This window comes from Terrapene carolina, unplaced genomic scaffold, assembly GCF_002925995.2.
Source record: "Terrapene carolina triunguis isolate 2854851 unplaced genomic scaffold, T_m_triunguis-2.0 Scaffold166, whole genome shotgun sequence".
Taxonomy (NCBI): domain Eukaryota; kingdom Metazoa; phylum Chordata; order Testudines; family Emydidae; genus Terrapene; species Terrapene triunguis.
Genome location: NW_020664517.1, coordinates 1,277,958 through 1,299,845, shown reverse-complemented (window position 1 = coordinate 1,299,845; position 21,888 = coordinate 1,277,958). Strand labels below are relative to the sequence as shown.

The following is a 21,888-nucleotide window of genomic DNA, read 5'->3' as shown; positions in this document are numbered from 1 at the left end:
TCTGTTTATTAGCGAACGGCCGAGTTCAGAGCTCCGAGGCGCTCTACCCCCGCTCAGTGCGCCGGCCTCTCATTGGTTCCATGTGGTTTATCACCCGTCTCCCGTTACAGAGCCCGGCTTCAGGGGCAGACGGAGGAGAACACTAGCACTGCCCACCCCCACCAGCCTCGGGGAGCCGCCGCCTCCAGCCATTCACCCGGGTCTGGGTTGTTCCTTCCTCCTGGCACCTTGCGATGGGAGCAGGTTGGCAGCAGCTTTTTGCCCAATTGCAGCGAACGCGCACGGCACCCTAGAGAGCAGGGGCTGCAGGGAGCCTGCAGGGCCTTCCTCGGCAGCAGCGTCCCGAGGCATCCACTGGAATCTCTCCCGGCACGTGGGAGGCCGTTCCCGCTGACGCAGCCATTGTCATGTAGGCCGGATTGTCCGTCTGCTCGCTGCCCGGACACACGCCGTCAGCATGCAGCGGGGCTACGCGCCCTTCCTCTGTGAGTACGACGGTGTGCTCGCTCCCCCATCACATCCAGGGCGGGGGGAGGGACGCGCCTGTGGCCCTGTTCTGGTTCGGAGAGCGCCAGGAACAATACCCTCCCAATCCCAACAGCACCAGGCCAAGCCCCTTTCCCCACGCAGCCCATGGCTGTGCCAGCCCACGGCTGTGCCTCCCACTGGCTGGCGTGCTCGGACCTGCTGTGGGCCCCACGGGGGCTGTCCCAGAGAGGCCGGGATGGCCAGAGGGCCCACGCAGGGATGCAAGGGAAGATCTGGATAACAGCCACCCAGGGCCGAAGTCCCAGCGCTGGTCCATGCGCTCAGCGGGTGGGACCCAACGCGCTGTTCAGGGACGCAGCCAGGCGGGGGAATGTTCTCCGCTCTCCCCTTCGTTCAAATGACCCTGAGCCATGGGGCCAGTTGTCTCGCCCTCCCCTCCCCAGGCTGCTGCTTCGAAACCCTGACCGATTTCCCTCCTCTCCCGAGCCCTGCTCTGCAGCCTAAGCCTGTTCCTCCTGGCCTCCAGCGTGTGATGGGAGCCAGCTGGTGCATGGCCTTACACCTCTTGTTCGCCCTCGGGTGTGGGGGTGGTGATTTGCAGATTTCATGGCTGTCCTGGGGTTGGAGGCTGCAATGCAGAAGGAATGCAGGATTATTGAGGCTCTCCAGAACAAGCTGACGTATCAGCAACGGCTCCAGTACATGGTAATTCTTCCCCCCTAGGCTCAGGCTACGTTACTGGTTGATGTGTGACTCCCTTTCCAAAGGCCCAGACGTGTCTCTGGCAGTAGTGCGGCCTCTGCCTTTCTGCCCATAGCGCGTTGAATGCTTGGTGGGGGCCATGGAATCGGAACCGTCTCCTGTTTCATCCCCCTTCGGCTTCTCCGGGGCCAAGATTTTCCAAACGAGCAGCCCGACGCCAACCTGCTAACTGCCCATCTTGGACGCCAACTCGAAGCCCTGGTTTTCTAAAGTGCTGAGCCCCCAGCAGTTCCTGCTGACGTTTGCCCTGCCTAGCAGGGTCCCTCCTGGGGCTGCTGGTGGGTTAATTTCCAAGCCCTGATTTAGGTGCATGACCAGGTACCCAAGTGCAAACTATTTGGCGCTCATTTTCAAACATCCAAGAAGGTGCTGCAGGCCCCGAGGAGGGCAAACTGACTTGTGCAATGCTGCCTTGAGTCAGAACTGCCCAGCTGTGTGTCACAGGCCCTAGACTGCAGGCAGCTCCTGACGATTCTCCTTTAGCTCAAGTGGTTGGGACTTTTGGAGCAGGAAGGTCCCCGTGGCGTATAGTGACAGTGTCACGGCATTAGGTGGCTGCACCCCTGTTCCAGGCGTTACAGCCCAAATTAGTTTTCAGTATTTGTTTACTCACAAGGAAACGTGCCCCAGGTGCCTAGCAGGGTACGCGCTTCCCCGTCAAGGCAGGGGGAGGGGACAGGAGCAGTTGCTGATGGGGGCACAGCCCAGGAGGATCCGGGGAAGAGAGAAGCTTTTAGTTCGCTGCTAGGATTTTATTTTTCTTGCCTTTGCAGAAACACTATTTCCCCATCAACTACACCGTGAATGTCCAGTTCGAAGAGGTTCTCAGGGTGGCCAACATTACCAGGCTGGTAAGGTGTCCGGTGCTCACTGTCCATCCTCAGGCTGTTTACCATCCCGGTGTCCCAGCTCACCTGGGAACAGCTCTGCTGTCAGCGCCGCGGTCTTTCTACGGGCGCTCTGAATAACTGCTCCCTTAGCTGGCCGAGACCCCGGTTCTCAGCCTCAAGGCCCATGCGTTCTAGAAATCCCTCACTGCCTCTGGGCTGGCGGAGGTACCGCAAGGGTCGGGAAAATCTGTGCCAGGCTTGGATGGCATCTGACACCTGGCCTGGGCATTGGGGCTTTTCATCCAGGACACTTCGGCAATCAGCCGTGGCTATCCCTGGTTCTCACTGGGCCCCAAGCAGGAATCGAACAGTCCCATAGCAGCGTGAACTTCTAGGGTGATGCCATCTAGGGCTCAGTTCTCCCCAGTTTCCAGCTAGGGAGCAGCTGCGAAGGTTAAATGCTGGGTTGAGAGGGAGGGATGCTTTGAGGAGGAATCAAACTTCGCAGAGGCCAGGGGTGTTGGGTTCTGAATTTTGCTCACGCCCGGGGGTCGGGATCTGGGGGCAGCTGCCAAGTCTGGGTCTGGCTTTCCCCAGGGCTTAGGGATGATCTGATCCCAGGAGCAAGCTGGCAAGCAGGGCCACTGAATCCGGATAGTGCAGAGAACAAGGCACATGCCAGCTGGGGGCACTTGCTGACGCGCTTGGAGGCTGCAGTGGAAAAGGCAAAGCAGCCGGGGGCAGGGCTGGGTGTGGGCTCAGGTGCTCTCCAGGGCAGCAGTCCCTCAGGAGGCTCCCCCAGAGGGCGGCCGTGCGTGACCCTTGTCCCCTCGTGCTCCCCAGCGGGATCGGAACGTCGGCGAGCTGTCCCTGCGCTTCCTGTGGCTCAGTGTGAACTCCCAGGTGCTGCTGAAGATCCGGGCTGTGCTGCTGGAGAAGCACCCGGCCTGGGAGTACACCCGAGATCTCTGCCTCCTCTTTGATCAGCTGGCTGAGGAGTACGAGAACTGCAACCAGGTGGGGAACCTCCTGGGGCCCCAGGACCCCCCCCTTTGGGTTCGATTCCCATGTCTCGTGCAGTGCTCAGCGAATACCCGCCCGGGGGCCAAACAGCAGGGCGGGGTGAAGTGGGGAGCCAGGGCAGACCCCGGGGCCAGCCCCAGGTGAGGAGCTGCCCTGGGGTGACTCTTGCTGTGACCGGGCAGCCTGGAAAGGGGCAGGCCTGCCCCAGCTCGCCTGTGGCTGTGTCCTCCTGGGGTGGCTGGCGGGTTGTGAGGCCCCCGGTGAGGTTATTCGTTGGGGCTCCTGGCCCCTCAGTCCCTCCTCACCCCATTCCCTTGGCTCCTGTCAGAGGGGAGCCGGGCTTCCCGACACCCCAGATAGCAGATCCCACGTTATCCCTCCCTCCCGCACGGGGCTGCAGGCGGGTTTTGATCACTGCATTGGGCTCCAGACACAGAGCAGCCCCCGGCAAAGGGAGCTCAACCCCTCCCACCCTTCCCCCCATGGGGCCCCAGCACCAGGGCTGTGCCCGGGGAGGCCGTGGGCGATGGGGGAGCTGAGATGCTGTTTATGGGCCAGACACACCCTGCGCACTTGGCACCCGCATGGGCTGCATGCACATGCTGTGCTGTGGATATGGCAGCTGGCCCACATGAGCACCCCCCCCCGCCCGACACACACACACACACACACACTCCGTGTGTCTGGCTGCTCTTCAGGGCAGGGGTTTTCTATTGCTCTGTTTGTACAGCGCCTAGCATGACAGGGCCCCGATCTCAGCCCGGTCTCCAGGTACTACTGCAGCCAACACCATTAATGTCACACCCACGGCAGGAACATCTCGGGGGGCTGGTGGTCTCCCCAGAAAATGGGTGCTGGGCGGCTGGTGGGGAGGGGGCAGCGCTGTTGGAGTCAGGCCCTGGGGCGGGGGCAGCCTTGAAATCCGTGAGAGCTGCATGGGAGAGAGCCAGGCCTGAGGAGGGAGCCTGCAGCCACACGCTGCGCACTGCTGGGCTTCACCCTTCTCTGCGGCCCTAACCCCGGCGGCGGCTTTACGGCCCAGCCTGCAACCTTCTAGCGTGCAGCTGCTGGGGGGTGCAGTGAACTGGAGCGCCCTCTAGTGTCTGTACGGTCTGGAAGGAGCCTGACCCTGGCCCTGGGCTGCAGGGCACATGCTGGGCGGGGCCAGCGCCCTCCAAAGGGGCCTGGCCTGATAGTGGGCTTGCTGCCTGGGGGGGCTAGGGTGACCAGACAGCAAGTGTGAAAAATCGGGACGGGGGGTGGGGGGTAATAGGAACTTATATAAGAAAAAGCCCCAAATATCGGGACTGTCCCTATAAAATCAGGACATCTGGTCACCCTAGGGGGGGCTGATTTCCCCACTGCAGGAGCCCCCCACCCCCCCGAGTTCTCTGCCAGTGAGAGGCGCTCAGGGGAGCAGCGAGCTGGTTCCCGGTACAGCCTGGTGGATTCCCCTCGGCTCCTTGTGGGGCAGCTCAGGGTGGAGCCAGCAGCCAGCCCGAGGGGCAGATTGCAGTCTCTGCAGTGCTGTCCTGGGCCGTGAGCTGCTGTTGCTCTCTCTGGGCCAGTTGCTGGCGCCCTGAGGGCGGCTCACTGCGGTCTCGTGGCACAGCCGGCCCCTTGTTGCCTTTGCGGCAATGCACTCACTGTACGGGGAGATGCAGGCGGGGTTTCCAGCACCACTTTCGGGAGGGTTCAGCCAGCTGGGAGGAGGCTCTGGGCAGGCTGAGCATTGGTGGTTCAGTGGTAGAATTCTCGCCTGCCACGCGGGAGGCCCGGGTTCGATTCCCGGCCAATGCAGCTGTGTCTTTTTCTTTTTGCCTTCTCTTTTGCAGCCCTGTTGAACTGCAGTCGGGAAGGGAACTGCAATCTTTTAAAATAAAGGTCCCTCTTTAGGGATATTTCTCCCCTGTAGAAATCTCACAGGAGTTTTAAGGGCTGTTGACATCACATGCTGTTATCCTGTAACTTGGCTCTGTTCCATCACGGGCTGGGAGCCTAGGCTTGCCCAGAGCTTTGGGCTATTTTAGCCCCTAAGGAAAGGCAGGTTCTGTGCTCACTGGCATGGCTGATTGAGTAGGTTCCCCATCGTATTCACATGGCAGCGTGCTGCTCTGCTCTGCGGCCTTCAGCTAAATGAAAACCCTGAACATTTGTCATTAAAAATCCCAGGGACTTTCCCAGGCAATTATTCCTGGCCAAATCCCCTCGCAAACATTCCCCACCGTTGCTGTCCCTGGTCTAGATCCAATCGTGGAGCTGTTGCTATGGTTTATAGGAGAAGAGTGGCCAGACCAGGACTGGGGCCCAGGACACGGGATAAACTGAAAATCAACAGTCCCTGCTTCCAAGCTGTACAGGGATCCGCTTTCTCTGCACTGTCTCCAGTGTGGGAGATGCTGGGCCTCCCACAAGCAAGAGAGAAATGTACTCCTAGCTCATGTCTGCGAGCCCTCGGGTGGGGTCTGGTCAAGCTGGTGGCTCAGCAGTAGAACTCTTGCTCTGTTCCTTGGCAGGCCTGGGTTTGATTCCTAGCTGATACAAGTGGCTTTTTATTAACGTCTGTGTCTCTGTACAACCCCGCTGCAGGACCACAATGGAGCTGACTGACAAGATACAAGCATTGTCTTTGCATTCGGCAAACGCCCATTGTTCAGGGACCTGCCTTGGTTGTCACTGACAGAGTCCAGAAGAGCTGACTTGCAAAGAGAAACGGTGCCGCACCCATTTGTCCTGTTAACACGTTGGTGTCACCAGCTGGCAGCTGTGATCCTCTCGGATCGACAGTGTGGGGAGGGCTGGAGCTGGTCTGTACCAGGGACCAGTCAGGGCGAGGCAGGACAGCCTAATGCTCAGGGCAGGGGTTGGGAGAGGGGAAATGGGGGTGCTGACCAATTGTGCTCATTAAAGATCACAGCCTGTTTCACAAGCCTAGCTGTGGGAACCTCAGTGTCGTGGCTAAATTCCAGTGTGGGTGAGTGCCTCCGGCAGCCTAGGAATTTCCTCCTGCACATTCAGTGGGTTGAGGTCCTGTTTTCCTCGTGGCATTGCTGCAGCTGTTGTTAGCTAGCAGCTGCATTCCACTCCAGAAGTGGCTGCGTATTAGTGCTGGGTGAAGTGGTTTGTAATTTTGAGATCCTCCTGTGTGACAGTTAAGCAGTTGGGGACATCAGTCATGGCACAGTGACAGGCCCTCTAACACTTCTCAGCGATGTGTGAACTGTGCCTAGTCATCACAATGCATTGTTAACGCTGAAGCCTAATGATGACAATCAGGAGTCAGTGCTAATCTCACTGCCGATCATTTTAGTAGAAATCCTCAGCTTTTGTGAGCTGAGCTCCCTGGTTTAGACAAATCTGTTATTGTCCTTAACGCCTTTGGGTGTGTGTCTATACAGATGAGAGGTGAGGAGGATGCCTCTCTAATCAGGATATCATCATTCAGGAATGCTGTACCCAATTCACTTCTACTGTGGTAGACAAATTCTCTCCTAGTACCTAAGCTAAGCTGTGAAGTTTGAGTCTGTTTTGGTTTGTTTTTTAATGGCTTTTATGGGAGATGTTGAGGTTTAATAGCCATTCCCATCTCGCAGGGCTCTGTGTGCAACCCAGGGGCCAACTTTTGCATTGTTCAGGAACAGGGCCTGTTCCCCCTCCTGCACCCCTAATCCCTACACCCCGTTCTCTGCCCCTTCCTGCACCCCAACACCTGCCCCCTCCTGTGCCCCTAACCCCTGCACCCCTCCTGTACCCCAACCTCTGCCCCCTCTTGCACCCCAACAGCTGCCCCCTCCTGTGCCCCTAACCCCTGCACTGTGCCCCCTTCACCCCAACCCCTGCATCCCCCTCCTGCACCCACGTGGGGAACCTGACCTGCATGCACAAAGCAGCTGGCACTGCTGCTCGCTCCCCCGCTGCACTGCTGCGCCTCCGCCCCGCGCAGCCCTGGGGGGCTGGGAGGGGGGAGCAAGGAGCTGTCAGGGCTCCCTGCATCCAGGGCACTTTCCCTGCCGGCTGCGTAAGGGGAGGGCAGGAGAGCAGCAGCTCCTGATGCCTCAGCACAGCCCAGGTGGGGAAAGGGACCTGGATGCAGGGAGCCCTGGTGTGTGTGTTGAGGGGAGTGTGTGACAGTGTGTGTGTTGAGGGCAGTGTGTGACAGTGTGTATTGTGTTGAGGGCAGTGTGTGTGTACCTGAGTGAGTGACTGCGCTGTCTCTTTAAGAAATCACTCTGGGTCAGGAGCCTGAACTAGGCTCGTTCAGACACAAGCAGCCGCAGCACAGAAACCCCCCGTCCCGTCCCCCAGCTTAGGGGAAATTGGGTACACGGGTGGGGGGAGGGGGTCACCCTGCCATCACCCCCCGCAGAGCAGACAGGCGGCGCTGCCAGTGCAGAGTGGCCAGGGCGACTCCAGGGACGAACGGAGGGCAGGCGGGACAGGAATCAAACACGGGTCTTGGGTACTGGAGTTAGAAATTTGGCCACTGAACCACCAACGCACCCTCTGTGCTGTGTCTGTTGACTTCCCTGCAACCAGACCTGGCCTGGTTCTGTCACCCAGGGCTCCTCACCGAGATGGAAAAGGGGACCCGCAAACACTACAGCTAGCACCTGCTGCCAGTGCCACAGGCCTGGGCCATCCCCTAGAGGGGATCTGGAAGCAGGGCAGGCTCCAGGCACCAGCCGACCAAGCACGTGCTTGGGGCGGCACCTTAGAAGGGGCGGCCAACGTTGGGGTGGCAGGGGGCGCTCACGGTGTTTTTTTGGTTTTTTTGTTTGTTTTGGCCGGGCAGCGCGGGGGGTGTTTCGGTGGGGTGGCGCGGCGCTCGGGGGGGGGTTGGCCGGGCCGGCCCGGGGCGCGGGGGGGGGGGCGGGGGGGGGGGGGGGGGGGGGGGTTCGGCGGCCCGGCCCGGCGCTCGGGGGGCGTTTGAGTGGTGCAGGACATATGCAGCTTCCAACAGGACGTGTATTCACGCTAATTAATGTCTCCTGTCTGGTGATTTACGCAGTCACAGAGGCTCACAATGCAGCTGCTCAGATATTACCTTATAATATGGGCTACAGATGTTATAAGGGAGATGAATGCAGACATCAATTCACAAGCATTCAATAAAGTCTAAGCACTAAGCACATTGTTTATAACTCTTAACAATAGTAACACGCAGGCGAGCCGGACGGATCCCAGCCAGGTATCTGTCAGCATTCACGTGAGGTGTGGGGGCCTTGGCATGAGCCAGTACCTGGTTTACAGTGTCACACACAGCTGGTCAAAACCATTTAAAATACGCAATTTCAGTGACGTTTTTCATCAACGTTTCAAACGTTGTCATAAAAGGGTGACCTTCCTGATGGAAGTTATAGTGAATATTTTGCCCCATTGTTTGATCAGCTCAAGAGATGATAAAATTCTGACTCACGTGTTCATTGAAATTTTGACCCAATTAAAAAACAAACAACAACTCATGTAATTGTCATGAAAATTTCTGCCCAAATTGTGCTCTGGTTTTTAGTGAGCGCCACTGAATTTTTAATGTAAAGAAGAAGGGAAAAGGAAAATGTTCATTGCCAGCCCTCCTTTATCCATCAGCCAGAAGCAAAGAAGGGCAGAAAGCCCGTCTTGTTTGTAGTTTTTGGCAGGTCATCTTTGACATTCTAGATGATGGTGACTCATGTGAGTGAAACATCAAATCACAAGTGAAAGAAACTTCCCAGCTGCAGCATTGGTTCTTCTGTGGCAATACTGTCCCCTGCTACATAGGAGGCCTCCGTTTGATTCTCAGCTGATGCAGATGACTTTGTTTAGTGTCCTTTCTCTCTACAATCCTGCTGCAGGACCATGGTGGACCTGACTGGCGAAGATACAAGCATTGTCTTTGCATTCGGGAAATGCCTGTTGTTCAGGGACCTGCCTTTGCTGTCACTGACCCTCCAGCAGAACTGACTTTCAAAGAGAAACGGTGCTTCACCTACAAGTCCTACTAGCACCAGAATTGGTGTCACCACCAATGTAGCCCCTTGAGCTGTCATCCTGTCAGATCCCCCTTCGGGTGGGCTGGGACCAGCCAGGGCGGGGCAAGATCAGCTGGCAGCCTCCCCTTTGAGTCAGCCCTGAGCCAGTGCCACAGCCTAGTGCTCAGGGGCCAGGTTCTGGCCATTGGGAGAGGGGAAATGGGGGTGCTGATTAAAGATCCCACAGCCCATTTCACAAGTGTGGAACCTCGGTGTCCTGGCTGAATTACAGTGTGGGTGAGCGCCTCCTGCTGCCCGGGCCTTCCTCTTGCATTTCCTGTGTGGCAGGGGAGAATTCTCCCACACACGCTCCTGCTGGGCACCCTTAAGCTGCTCTTTTCCTGCTACACATACCCGGTCTGTTTCGGACTCTACTATTCAGTGGTGGATTCATGATTCCCTCTCTTCAGGATTGTCTAGGTTAGGAACAGAGACCGAGGTTAGGCCAGGGTAAACTAGAACAGGAGCTCACCCAAATGCCTAAACTAGAAAACTCCAACGGGCCTGGGGGCTTCACAGTCACTGAGGTTAGCGTCACTTTCAAGATGACTTCTAAGGCGAGATCTATCAGCTGACATGTTCCCTTCATTGTGTGTCTATAGAGAAAGACCAAGAGGGGACTTGTGTTCCTTAGAGGGTTTTCGTGTCTTAGTATCGTGAATCTCATATCTGGTGTCTCCTGGTTCTGTAGGAGGCCTTGGATGAGAACTGACGTGGCAGCTATCTTTGTCCTAAACTGTAGGGGTATTATCTGTGTGTGGGAAGTGAGGGGACACTCAGAATTGTCATTCAGGAGCCATGTACCCAGTCACTTCTAACGTGGTAGAAAAATACCTGAGCAAAGCCAGCAAACACCTAGATGTGAACAAAAAGAAGCTGAAAACAAGGAGTTTGAAACAAGCCGATTAAGCAACACTTTCCCCTCCCTCCATCTTCAAATGTGGTGGAAAAATTCGGTCAGCCTGACCTGAAGTCCTGCTGTTTTGGCCAGTCTGTCTGTGTGGGTGTTTGTTTTAGTGGCTGAGGATTGTGATGAAAGCTCCAGGCCTGTTGTTCGGGCGTGTTTCTCTGCCGATGTCTGAGCGTGAGGTGACTTTGGAATGACAAGGAGCCTGGGCGGAGAGTTGAAGCAATGCTGCTGGCTTGTGTGGCTAAGCCGCCAAAGTATGTCTGAAAGCGTCGGCTCACAGCTGGAGCGCTGGTGGTTCTCTGTTGCTCTTTCAGGCTGGGACTAGATTAGGGCTTAGTCTACACAGAGTTTGTCTTGGTATAACTGTGTCGGTGGTGGGCGGGCGGGGGGGTGATGTATGACTGGTGTAGTTATATCAGTATAACCCATGGGGTAGGTGCCTTGTCCCAGTATGGCTCCCCTCTCCATACAGGAATAATCTACACACTGTAGACACCGGTGTACCTACAGCTGCAGCCACACTAGGGGTTGTACTGTGTTGCCTAGGCCAGTACAGGTAAAGTGGCACAACTTGTGTATAGACAGCTGCTAGGCTAGGATGGTCTCACCTTTTCAGTGACATGCATAGTTGGGCGACACCTCCATAGGCAACATACAGAAACGAAATGGCGTCTCCCACGCAGTGTGACCTCACTTGTACCATGCGTGTGAGGTCACGCCATGTGGAGGACGCCATTCGATAGAGCAGAATGGCATGGGGCCAATTGCCTTCGTGGGGGAGGGGGTGGACGGATCGTCCCGAGGGTGGGATCTAGCCCCCCAGTGCTGTTCTCAGTTGGGTTAGCTCAGTCGAGCCAACCAAACGGCCTGCCCAGACATGAAGTCACGCCGTAGGAGCTCTCCCCCGCCTCATTCCGGAAAATCTTTCACATGGAGCCGTGTCCGGAGTTCTCTGGAAACCCCACTTAGCACCAGCGCGACTTGGGTTAACACCGTACGCTCCCTCCTAGGCTTCAGCTCCGTTTAGCATGTGCCAAAGTGCCATTGCCCGGCCTTGACTAGAGCTGGGGAAGGTGCTAACGAGATGGAGCTGGGTGACTCCATCCAACAGCCCACCTTTAAATCCCCTCGAGGTTTGGGAGCTGTGCAGTTCAGGTCCGTGAGGGAGGTGGGGTGTGGAGAGCCAGGCAGCAGGGGAGGGGCGGAAGGTGTCCGGGGAGCAGGCCATTTACTGCCCCGCGTGTGTGGTGTTTCTGCAGGGGAACGTGGACACAAACGTTTGGGACGTGGTAGAGCAGGTTCTCAGCGGCGACGCAGGGAGCAGCCGGAAGGCCGTGCGCCCCAAAGCCCTGCTGGATAACTGCGCCAAGGTCATGTGGATGCTGTACAGCGAATCGTGTGAGTAGAGATCCCTTCCAGGGCAGCCTGGAGGGAGGACTAATCTTAGCCAGAGCGGAGACAGCTCCCAGCTCACGAGGGTGCTATCTGGGGGGGGGAGGAGTCCGCGCTCGGGAGGGGAAATCCCAGCCTGCAGATTGCTCTGGCGATGCTCCCAGGCCATGGGCGAGGGCAGTGGAAACGCCCTAAACGTGGGGGGCCACAGGTGCCTGAACTGTGGCCCCACCCCCAGTGCCATGCTGCCCCAAGGCACCACCCCTTCCCCTGGAGGCTCCGCCCCCCCACTGCTCGCCCTTACGGCCGGTAAAAGTGGGAGGGCCCTGGCCCCCCTGTCCTGGCGCCCTGGCCAGGGGCAGTGCAGTCAGCAGAGAGGCTGTGAACGCACCAGGAGAGCAGATCTGCAGGGTACCAAAGGCCCTTTGCATGCTGGGACAGCTGCCCACCCCTCATGTTCCCTGTCCCGTGAGCTGGGCACAGAGACGTGTGGAAAATGGGTCTAGCCCAGGCATTCTGAGCGGCTGCATGGGGGGCCGTGTTAGTGACGGACGCCTTGGCTCTCTCCTGCCTCAGGTAAATAAGATTCTGCCTATGATCAGGAAGGGAGCGTGGCCATTTCGTCCCTCTCTCCGTGCCCTCTGCGCCGCTTCGGCATGTGGTCTCTGTTGTCGTGCTGCCTGTCTGCTTGTGCTCCACAATCCCAGCTTCCGTGTTGCGTTGTGCCTGCCATCTCCCCAGGACCCAGAGGAAGCCAGCGCCCTACGAAGCATCTTCCAAGGTGCCCGGCAGCGGGAGCTTTGCCTTGCTCTCCCAGGGAAGAATGAGAGCAAAGGTGGAGGATGGAGAGCGCAGAGGAGTGGATTTTCTCTACCGGTGCCATAGGACAAGCTCAGGAAATCTTTCGGGAACGGGGAATCCAAGGAAGGTGGTGGCTCCTCCTGCCATGAACAGGCTGCATTTCTGTCGCTCTGAGGGTGCGGCTCTGGGTTGCTCCCCACCAGAGTAGATGCCCGAAGGCCCGCTCTGCGGCAGCAATGGAGACTTGCCTCACATTCGAGCCTGCCCCAGCGGGGGGATTTTCTCACCAGGGTTGTCGGGGAGAGAGCACGATGTGACCTGGCCTGGGGTGTGTTGCCTGAGTCAGAAACGCCGCCCGCTGTCTCCCGCCCCAGGACGCCCAGCTGGTGCACGGCAGCCCCCGCAGAGGAGAGCCGCTGGAGGGATTCTGGTGGATGGTCCCTGGACACTGCTGTGACTGGGCTGGCAGCTTCGCGGCAGGGACGTTCCAACCCCTGAACGTTTAACACAAAGCCGCTGTCACTGGAACATCCCCGCTCGGCCCGGCCTCACCTGGGGACCAAAGAGGAAAGGAGCATCAGGCCACGGAGCGAGTGGGACAAGGGGCTTTGGAGCCTCCTACAGGGACGCTTTCCATCCTGCCCCAGCGCTGGTGCATGTGAGAGCAGGGCCAGGCCTGCGGAGCCAGAGGCTCTGAGAGCGCCAACAGCAATCTGTCCTCGGACTCTTCCTAGAGCTTGTTGTATCGCGGGTCCCCTCCTGAGTGAGCTGACGGATGTTGGAGCTGTGCACCTGCAATCTATGTTAATGAGCCATTGCCCATTGATCTAAAATGCCTCCCGCCATTGTCACCCAGCACCGTAGCGCTCACGACCAGGCCCCTGGGCTGCCTTGTCTGTTCATTCGCTGGCTCCAACATAGGGCGAGGGCACCCGGAGACACGCATCTCCCTGCCCTTTTAGAAGACGTTCTCTGCTCCTGTTTTCAGTGCTCCAACACGTGTGCTTTGATCACAAATCTTATGACATTTGGTGTTTTCTTTAAAGCCCTGTGCCCTAGAATCACCATATAACTGCACCTTGTCAGCTTGTGTTAACAAAAAAAGCTGGTCTGTAGCTCTCCTGGCCGCTTGTAAACGTGTCCCCTAAAGACTCCAATGCCAATAAACGCAATAAATAGCAAGTGAACCCAACTCTAAATGTAAAGTCTCATGATTCGGTGGGGTCTGGGAACCCCTTGGATGTCATGTGTCCTCCCTCCCGCCCCCTGGGAGACTCGTTGGCCATGTGCTGGGGCTGAACGGTTTCTGTGCAGGCTAAGCGACAAGGGATGCCCTGATCCCCCCCCGTCACACACAGCTGTTTTGTGTCCAGAAGCTGAAGTGCTTTTCAAAGGGAAATCTGTAGATGCGGGAAGACTGGGCTGTGTCTGCTCCAGCCGACTTTGTAGCTGGAATTCTCCACCAACTGGAGCAACAGTGGAAGCTGCCGTGTAGCTGGTGCAGGGGTGCTTTGCACTCTGTGCTGTCTAACTCCACCTTGAGCATGGATAGAGGACACCGTGATAGAAATGCCCAAGTCCTCTCTCTACCGCAGCTTTCACCGTAGGTACCACTGGTGGAGAATGATGTCAACGTTTGCCTTTGAAGGAGCCAGAAGTTCAGGAAGCGCTGACCACACCCTGATCTCTTTAAGACATCTCCATCAGTCCCCCAAAGGGTGGGTCACCCCACACTAGTCAGGAGTGAAACTTGACGTCTTGACTTCTCGTCTCTCTCCCAAATCCAGGGACTTCCCACGGCCCCCGTCTCACCATGGAGCCACGCTGGGGCTCACGTTGCTCGTGGAGAAGCGAACGGATTCAACAATAGATGGGGCTGAGCGGGGGAATTTTTCAAGTTGTTGTTGAACATAGAGTAAGATGCAGCCCGTTGCCAAAGAATTACGTAGCAATAAATGGTTCAGGAGAGCGGCTGGAGCTGCAATGCTAGACAGCCTCCGCTGCTGGAGAATCAGAGCACCTGTCAATCTGGAATGTATTTATCGCCCCCACACACCCCCCCAGGCAGGGCAACGGGGAACTAAGGCACAGGGAGACTAAAGCACTTACCCAAGGTCACGCCAGGAGTCTGTGGCAGAGCAGGGAATTCCATTCATTTCTCTTGCATGACAAGCTGGCACCCAGACCACTGGGCCATCCTGGAATGACCCTGTAGCATGATTCAGCTGCCAGTGTTCATTACCTAGGTGATCTCTCCCTGGGTTGTGACCCCCAGTGGAGTCTCACACAGGTGTCGGGGTCACAACCTCCCTGTTACTCCGTAATGCAAACGAGGAGGCAGGTCCCAGCTGGTGAAGGTTGAGACACAAACAGAGGAATGATGCTTTCCCGTTACCCTTTCTCTAGAGAAGCAAATAGGTTACACGGCAAATAACTCCAGAGTAGAGCCCCTGGGCCAAGTCCAGACGCCATGTGTGTAGTGGATGTAAGTTACACATGGAAGAGCAGGTGGGGAGGAGGGGAACAAAGCGGGTCTAAGGTCTGGTCTACATGACAGTCAGGTTGACGGAAGGCAGCTTACATCAACTACGCTCCAGCCTTGCCCCCGCCAATGCAAGTGCCGCTACACCAACGTCCTAACGCCTCCAGGAGAGGCGTGGGGCCTGTGTCGGTGCTGTTAGGTGACGCAGTGTCCGAGTAGACACCGCCGTTACTTACATCAGCTGTTGGGGTCGCTCTTGTTGATTGACAAGAAAGGCTGGTTGGCTCCCTGCTGTGAACCGCGCGCCCCACTCACCACATAGGCTGTCACCCTGGGGGAGGGAGGGGGGCTCCAGCCAGAAATCGGCTGTCCCGCAGGTTTCCGGCTGCCCTCTCCCAGCCAGGCTGCTGCCTGGGCCCTGCTCCGAGCTGGGCTGGCTCTCCGCGGGGAGCACTGCTGCCCCCAGGCTCCCCGCTCCAAGCGGGCAGGCAGCCGACTCACAGCTGAGATTTGGGAGCCCCGTGGGTAGCCGGGCTCCCACTGGGGAGCAGGGAGCCAAGATCCACGGGGGGCAGCAGCCCAGCTCCTGGCGGGGAGCTCCGTGCGGAGCTGAGAGCCCAGACTCTCAGCCCCCCCCACTGCCCCTCTTCAGTGAGTGGAAGCTCCTGGTGAGGACGTGCACCCCTGACAGGAGGGTAGTGTAGACATGAGAAACCAGCAATTACTGTGGTGGCTGCACGTGGACCTAACATAGGTCGACATAAGTTTGTAGTGTAGACATGCCCTAAGTGAGGGCAGGGCAGGGCTGGGATGTCCTTATGGGCGCTTGAGGTTTGAACAGATTTCATTGATTTCCAATTAACTCAAAGCAGTTTGCACCTTGGTAAAGGCAAGTCTGTGCACACCCCGGTTATTTCTTCCAAGCTAGGAATGTTTGTGGTTCACTTTTTAAACTCGACTCAGAAAACCCTTTCCCGCACAGGACCCAGCCACCGCTTTCACTGGTACAGGTACAGGGCATCAGAAATAGGTGCTTCATGAGATCCTGGACTCTTAATTTAAATGGGGCAGGCTCTGGTAGTCTCTGCTTGGCATCCCCCATGGGTGTTCCCAGGCTGCCTCAGGCCATGCAAGTCTTTGAACCACCACCTCACTGGGCCATCAGGCGCATGGACAGCAAGAGGGATCTGGGTCAAGGAAACAGTTCTCATCCCTCTGGGGTGTCCCCCACCACCATCCATCCTGGTTGAGGTGGGTCATGATGGATGGCACATGGAGTGGTTAGCAGCACCTGCGAGCTGGCTACGTGTGCCTTGGGTGCTCTGATGAACCGCTGCCATGGCCTCGCCATCTCCCAGGGGTCCAGGGTTTCCCTTTTTCCCGGCTTGCCTGGGAGGCAGACATGGGACAGGGCCACCTCACAACCAGCTCCTGTGCACCATCACGGCTGCTACCTGCATTGAGTGTTTCTGACCCATAGTCAGATGCCTGCCAACCCCCTCCCATCCTGGCCCAAGCACTCACGCTTGCCGAAGCATCGTGCAGTTGGGGAGGATGGTCCCAGTGACAGGAACGGACAGAAGCGCAGTGGCGGTTCAGGGGGCAGCTCAGATACGTGCATGGAGGAAGGGATTCAGGTGGACCAGCACTGATGGAAGAAACCCCCTCGAATAGCCTCACTCTTCCCCCCCCCCGCCATGGGGGTGGGGAGGACAGGACAAGCATAGAGGGGGCTGCCCAAAAATCTGCATGCCTGGCACCCCACCTTGCACATGGGGAGGCATCCCAGGCATCAGTGTAGCTCCACCACGGCTGTGCTGCTGTCAGGGGGGCTGAGCTAGCACATGCAGCCCCATGAATGAGCCTTCTCCAGCTTCACCTGTGGAAACATTTTAAGGACTTTTACGTTCTCTAGATAGTCACGTTCGACTGTCTTCTCGGCGCTCTGCCAGGGCCCTTGACCGACGCCAGCAGGGCCGATCCAAGGCCCTCACTAAACCGTTCAATCAGTGGTAGTGACAAGTGGTGTGTACAGCGAGCAGGGACTTAACGCAAGCTTATCAATCATAGAATACCAGGGTTGGAAGGGACCTCGGGAGGTATCTAGTCCCACCCCCTGCTCAAAGCAGGACCAATCCCCAGACAGATTTTTAGCCCAATTCCCTAAATGGCCCCCTCAAGGGTTGAACTCACAACCCTGGGTTTAGCAGGCCACTGCCCAAACCACTGAGCTATCCCTCCCTCCCTGCGCTTACCAGGAATTCCTCATTCATGGGGAATATTTGCAATCCCCGATCCCCATCACGAATGGAGTTCAGTAGGTACCCACCCCTGTCAGCCTAGGGTAGACACACACTGCACTAGCCTCTGTAGTGCGCATGCAACCGGACAGCTCAGGGTATCCCAGACCTGATATCGCTCAGTCTTGGGTGGCTGAAGGCCACTTGTCCCACGCAGAAGTTGGAAGCTGACTGCTCAGAGATCACATAACTAGTTAGCATGCCAGAGTCTTGTTCATTATCCAAATTAACCAGACACGTTACTCCACCAGCTAAGAACGACCATCCACCAGCACCTGCTGGAACAAGAAAGAGCTATTAATCTGACAATCCTTTCCACCTCTGGATTGGGCGAGATTTCCTGTGATGAGTCAAATTAAGCTGTAGGCTGCTCTCCTGGTTGTGCCCTTCGATCAGTTACTTTAAGTTTTAGCTTTGCAACCATCCTTTTCCCCGGAACCCAAAGACTCTGGCTTCCCATAAGCTGCCCGGTAGGTCATTGGAATAATGCCACTGGAGTGCCAGTCAGAATCATTTAGAGGTGGAACTACAATGGTATTTTAACATCTCCGTCCTCTGACTTTTGTTCTTGATTAATTAAAACATCCTTGGCAAATGTTTTCTCTTTGGTTTGTGTCACCTCCGTTGTCACAAGATGATTGCCCCAGGCCATCTCCCTTAATCATGGCCTTAGTCCAAACCCGAACAGTAGAACTGAAGTCCTATTCTGTTATTCCTAGCTGGAGTATTCCGGCTACTGGCTTGCTCTGAACGCTGTAATTTTTTCAAAGTCAATGCTTCAGAGCCCCAGGACACTCAGGTAAGAGTATCGAGGAAGCGCTGAGAGGTAGGGGCTGGCACAAGCAGTAGCTCGCCTCACTGCAGACTGCAAGGTCGATCCCAAGATCCATAGGTGCTGATTCCGTGGGCTGGAGCACCCACAAAAAAAATTAGTGGGTGCTTAGCATACTTAGCACCCACCAGCAGCCAAGCTTCCCCCCTCCCCCCAATGCCACCTGATCACTGGCGGCCCTGCTGATCAACTCCTGACCCTCCCTCCCAGCTCCTCCATGCTGCAGAACAGCCATTCAGCGGCATGCAGGAGACTCTGGGAGGGAGGGAGAGGAGCGGGGACATGGTGCACTCGGGGGAGGGAAGAGGCAGAGAGGGGACAGAGCAGGGGTGGAAATAGGTGGGGCAGAGATGGGGCCATGGGGGAAGGGGTGGAGAGGGGTGGGGTCTGGGGCAGAGGGTGGGAGCTTGGAAGAAGGGGTGAAGTGGGAGCAGGCATGGGGGCGAGTCGAGCACCCCCTGGGTAGAGAGGAAGTTGACGTCTATGCCAATATCCAACTACAAGCTTTTTAATCGCAGCAATTTCAATAGACACTATTGGAGCTGGAATTACCACAGCTGCTGGCACCAGACTTGCCTTCCAATGGAGTCTCGTTAAAGGATTTTAAGTGTACTCACTCCAATCACAGGCCTCCAAAGAGTCCCGTATTGCTATTTTTCATCACTCCCTCCCCGGGCTGAGAGGGGGTCATGTGGATGCCTGCTGCCGTCCTCAGCTGCGGTAGCCGTTTCCCAGGCTCCGTCTCTGGAATCGAACCCTGATTCCCTGTGGTCACGGTGGTAGGTACATGAAATACCATCAAACGTTGCTAGGACAGACATTTAGTTGCACCATCTCAGCACAGGGGCGTGTGCTTGGCCCAAGGTTAGCTAGAATCACGAAAGCAGATGGGTGGGTTGGTTTTGGTCTGATAAATGGAAAAAAATTGGTGAGTGCTCAGCACCCACCAGCAGCTCCCTGTGGCCCCGCCCTGCCCCCTGCTCCGCCTCCTCCGTGATTGTGCCACCATGTCCTGCTTCTCCCCCCTCCCTCCCAGCGCTTGCGCCGCAAAACAGCTGATTCACGGGGCAGGGAGGGAGGGGGGAAGAGGGGAACGCGGCACGCTGAGGGAAGAGGCGGGGCCGGGGCGGGGATTTGGGGAAGGGATCCAATAGGGGCAGGGAGGGGGCGGAGTTAGGGCGGGGACTTTGGGGATGGGGTTGGAATGGGGGCGGGGCCAGGGGCGGGGATGGGATGGGGTGGAGTTGGGGCGCGGGGGCGGGCACCCACCAGCGCCGGAGAAAGTTGGCGCCTATGGTACAGGCATGGCTTAATCTTTGAGACAAGCATATGCTATTGGCAGGGACAGCCAGGTAGCAACGCTTAGGAAGGAGAGCACAGGCCGCACCTTAAGGACGGGGGGACCCCTGGCAGGCCCCGCCAGGCTTCCCCAGGAGGAAGGAGAAGGGTCTGCAGAGCAACACGTGGACTGACAGGGATGGCGATCCCCCAAGATTGATCTGGGTCACAGCAGGGTAGGATGGCAGAAGAGAGGGACGGCCAACAAGACCCCCTTCTTCCCATTTCCCCCAGCTCCCTGGGTCACACCAGCAAAGGACAGTGGAATATAGGGTGGGCTATGGAGACCCCCTTCTCCCTGCTTTCCCAGAGGCCTTTTGAGACAACATGGCTACGTGGCATGGGGCCCATGCATGCCTTCAAGGCAACTGCTAGAGAACACAGCAGCAACACAGACAGGGCTGGAGCTCCAGCAAGAGGGGGCTATGAGGGTCCTGCCAAGAGGGGAGTGGCCACCCCGGCATGCACAAGGGTGAGCCATCGAGTGTGGTGGGCTCCACAGCGGGCCCCTACTCACTTTTGCAACTGCTTTGCCCTGCCAACACTCACATCTCTGGGTCTTCAGTCTAGCAACCCAAAAGTCTCTGTAAAAAGAACAGGAGTACTTGTGGCACCTTAGAGACTAACAAATTGATTAGAGCATAAGCTTTCGTGGGCTACAACCCACTTCTTCGGATGCATATAGAGTGGAACATATATTGAGGAGATATATATACACACATACAGAGAGCATGAACAGGTGGGAGTTGTCTTACCAACTCTGAGAGGCCAATTAAGTAAGAGAAAAAAACTTTTGAAGTGATAATCAAGATAGCCCAGTACAGACAGTTTGATAAGAAGTGTGAGAATACTTACAAGGGGAGATAGATTCAATGTTTGCAATGGCTCAGCCATTCCCAATCCTTATTCAATCCTGAGTTAATTGTATCTAGTTTGCATATCAATTCCAGCTCAGCAGTCTCTCGTTGGAGTCTGTTTCTGAAGTTTTTCTGTTGTAAGATAGCCACCCGCAGGTCTGTCATAGAATGGCCAGACAGGTTAAAGTGTTCTCCCACTGGTTTTTGAGTATTATGATTCCTGATGTCAGATTTGTGTCCATTAATTCTCCTCAATACAGACTAACACGGCTGCTACTCTGAAACATCTCCTCAATATGTTCCACTCTATATGCATCCGAAGAAGTGGGCTGTAGCCCACGAAAGCTTATGCTCTAATCAATTTGTTAGTCTCTAAGGTGCCACAAGTACTCCTGTTCTTTTTGCGGATACAGACTAACACGGCTGCTACTCTGAAAGGGGTGGTATGTAGTTGTCCCAGGTCACTGGGTGGGGGCTCGAGCCGGTTTTGCATTGTGTTATTGAAACGGAACCCCTAGATACTGAACCCGGCCCTTGTTGCTGCCAACTCAGATGGGCAGAAGGGTTACAATAGGAATGGCACAGTGGGGCTGTGCAGGGGGACGAATCTGCCTGTGTGGGTTGAACAAGTGACAAACAGTATTTGAGTGGCCTCCTGTGGACAGCTGTGATATTACCAGCCGTTACGTCAACCAGACGACTGGAATGGGGTTGACCTGTTGGCCAGTCGGACATAGAAAATGTTTTCATCTTTTTCTGCGGTTGACCTGTTGGCTGGCGGGACTTGGCCTGATGGTGGGGGGAGGAGCCAGTCCAAACTGCTGAACCAGCCAGGGGAGCCCCAGAACTCAAAGGGGAAAAAGGTCAAGCCCCCTGGGACAGGCTGCCTGCCACCCAACAAGCTGTCTAGGGCTCTCCCTCCCCAGCAGCAGCAACGGGGAGCCTCCCTCTCAGCCAGGATCGGGCCCCTGGAAGTCTGTGTTTTCTCCCACAGCCTGGCTCCCCGGGGAGAACGGGATTTGAACAGCCGAAGGGGGCGCCAATCCCACCCTCCCAGCCTGGCAGGCTGTGTGGGGTTTGGTTTAGTTTGGGTTTTTGCAGGTTTGTGTGTCAGTACAGGGAAGCTGGTAAGGAGGGAGGGAGTCAGGTGCCTACAGCTATACCAGGCTGAATGCGCTCGGTCTTGTCTGATGTCGGAAGCTGAACTCTCGTGGCCCTGCCTAGTACTTGGTTGGGAGACCGTCTGGGACTCCCAGGAGGTATAGGCAGATTTTCTTTATCATTTTTTCTTCCTGTTGCAATTGTTCTTTTTGCTTTTTCCTTCCCCCCGTCCTCCCCTTGCCTGGGGACTACAGTAATTTTTGGATGAATTGATGAGTTAGTCAAAGGGAACCATGCTTCCATCTACCTCAGCTTGAGCTGCTAGCAGACTGGATACAAGTGAGAACTGGAAATCTAGAAAGTGCAGTGAAAGTCTCCTAATGGCTGGTGGGAGATAACGTAAGAACGCCTGCCCCCTCCTGTGCCCCTAACCCAGGGGCGGCTCCAGGCACCAGTGCAGCAAGCGTGTCCCTGGTTCGGCCAGCTCCGGGGGGGCGGCCTGCCCGTCGCTGTGAGGGCAGCAGTCAGGCTGCCTTCGGTGGCATTCCTGTGGGAGGCCCGCCGGTCCCGCGGCTTCGGTGGCAATTCGGCACCGGCAGACCTCCCACAGGCATGCCACCGAATCCACATGACCAGTGGACCGCCCGCAGGCGTGCTGCCGAAAGCTGTCTGACTGCTGTGCTTGGGGCAGCAAAAAACAGAGCCGCCCCTGCCCTAACCCCTGCACTGTGCCCCCTTCACCCCAGTCCCTGCCCCTCCTTCC

The 21,888-nt window shown here is 56.7% G+C and overlaps 1 protein-coding gene and 1 non-coding gene across 2 annotated transcripts; both read left to right on the top strand.

Annotated features, from left to right (window-relative positions):
• The first annotated feature begins 420 nt into the window (after positions 1-420).
• LOC113406941 (interleukin-34-like) lies at positions 421-11,428 on the top strand. Its single transcript, XM_026653856.1, has 5 exons — positions 421-485; positions 1,091-1,194; positions 2,025-2,102; positions 2,925-3,098; positions 11,282-11,428. Exons 1-5 carry the CDS (start codon positions 458-460, stop codon positions 11,426-11,428), a joined length of 531 nt encoding a protein of 176 aa, XP_026509641.1. The 5' UTR covers positions 421-457.
• TRNAG-GCC lies at positions 4,834-4,904 on the top strand. Its single transcript has one exon. It is a non-coding gene; the product is annotated as a tRNA-Gly (tRNA).
• Positions 11,429-21,888: the final 10,460 nt, after the last annotated feature.

Excerpts from the sequence above, each read along its gene's own strand:
- LOC113406941 (XM_026653856.1), top strand. The coding sequence starts at position 458 with ATGCAGCGGGGCTACGCGCCCTTCCTCT. Across the intron at positions 2,103-2,924 it reads TGGCCAACATTACCAGGCTG|CGGGATCGGAACGTCGGCGA; the intron begins GTAAGGTGTCCG and ends CGTGCTCCCCAG. Across the intron at positions 3,099-11,281 it reads AGTACGAGAACTGCAACCAG|GGGAACGTGGACACAAACGT; the intron begins GTGGGGAACCTC and ends GTGTTTCTGCAG.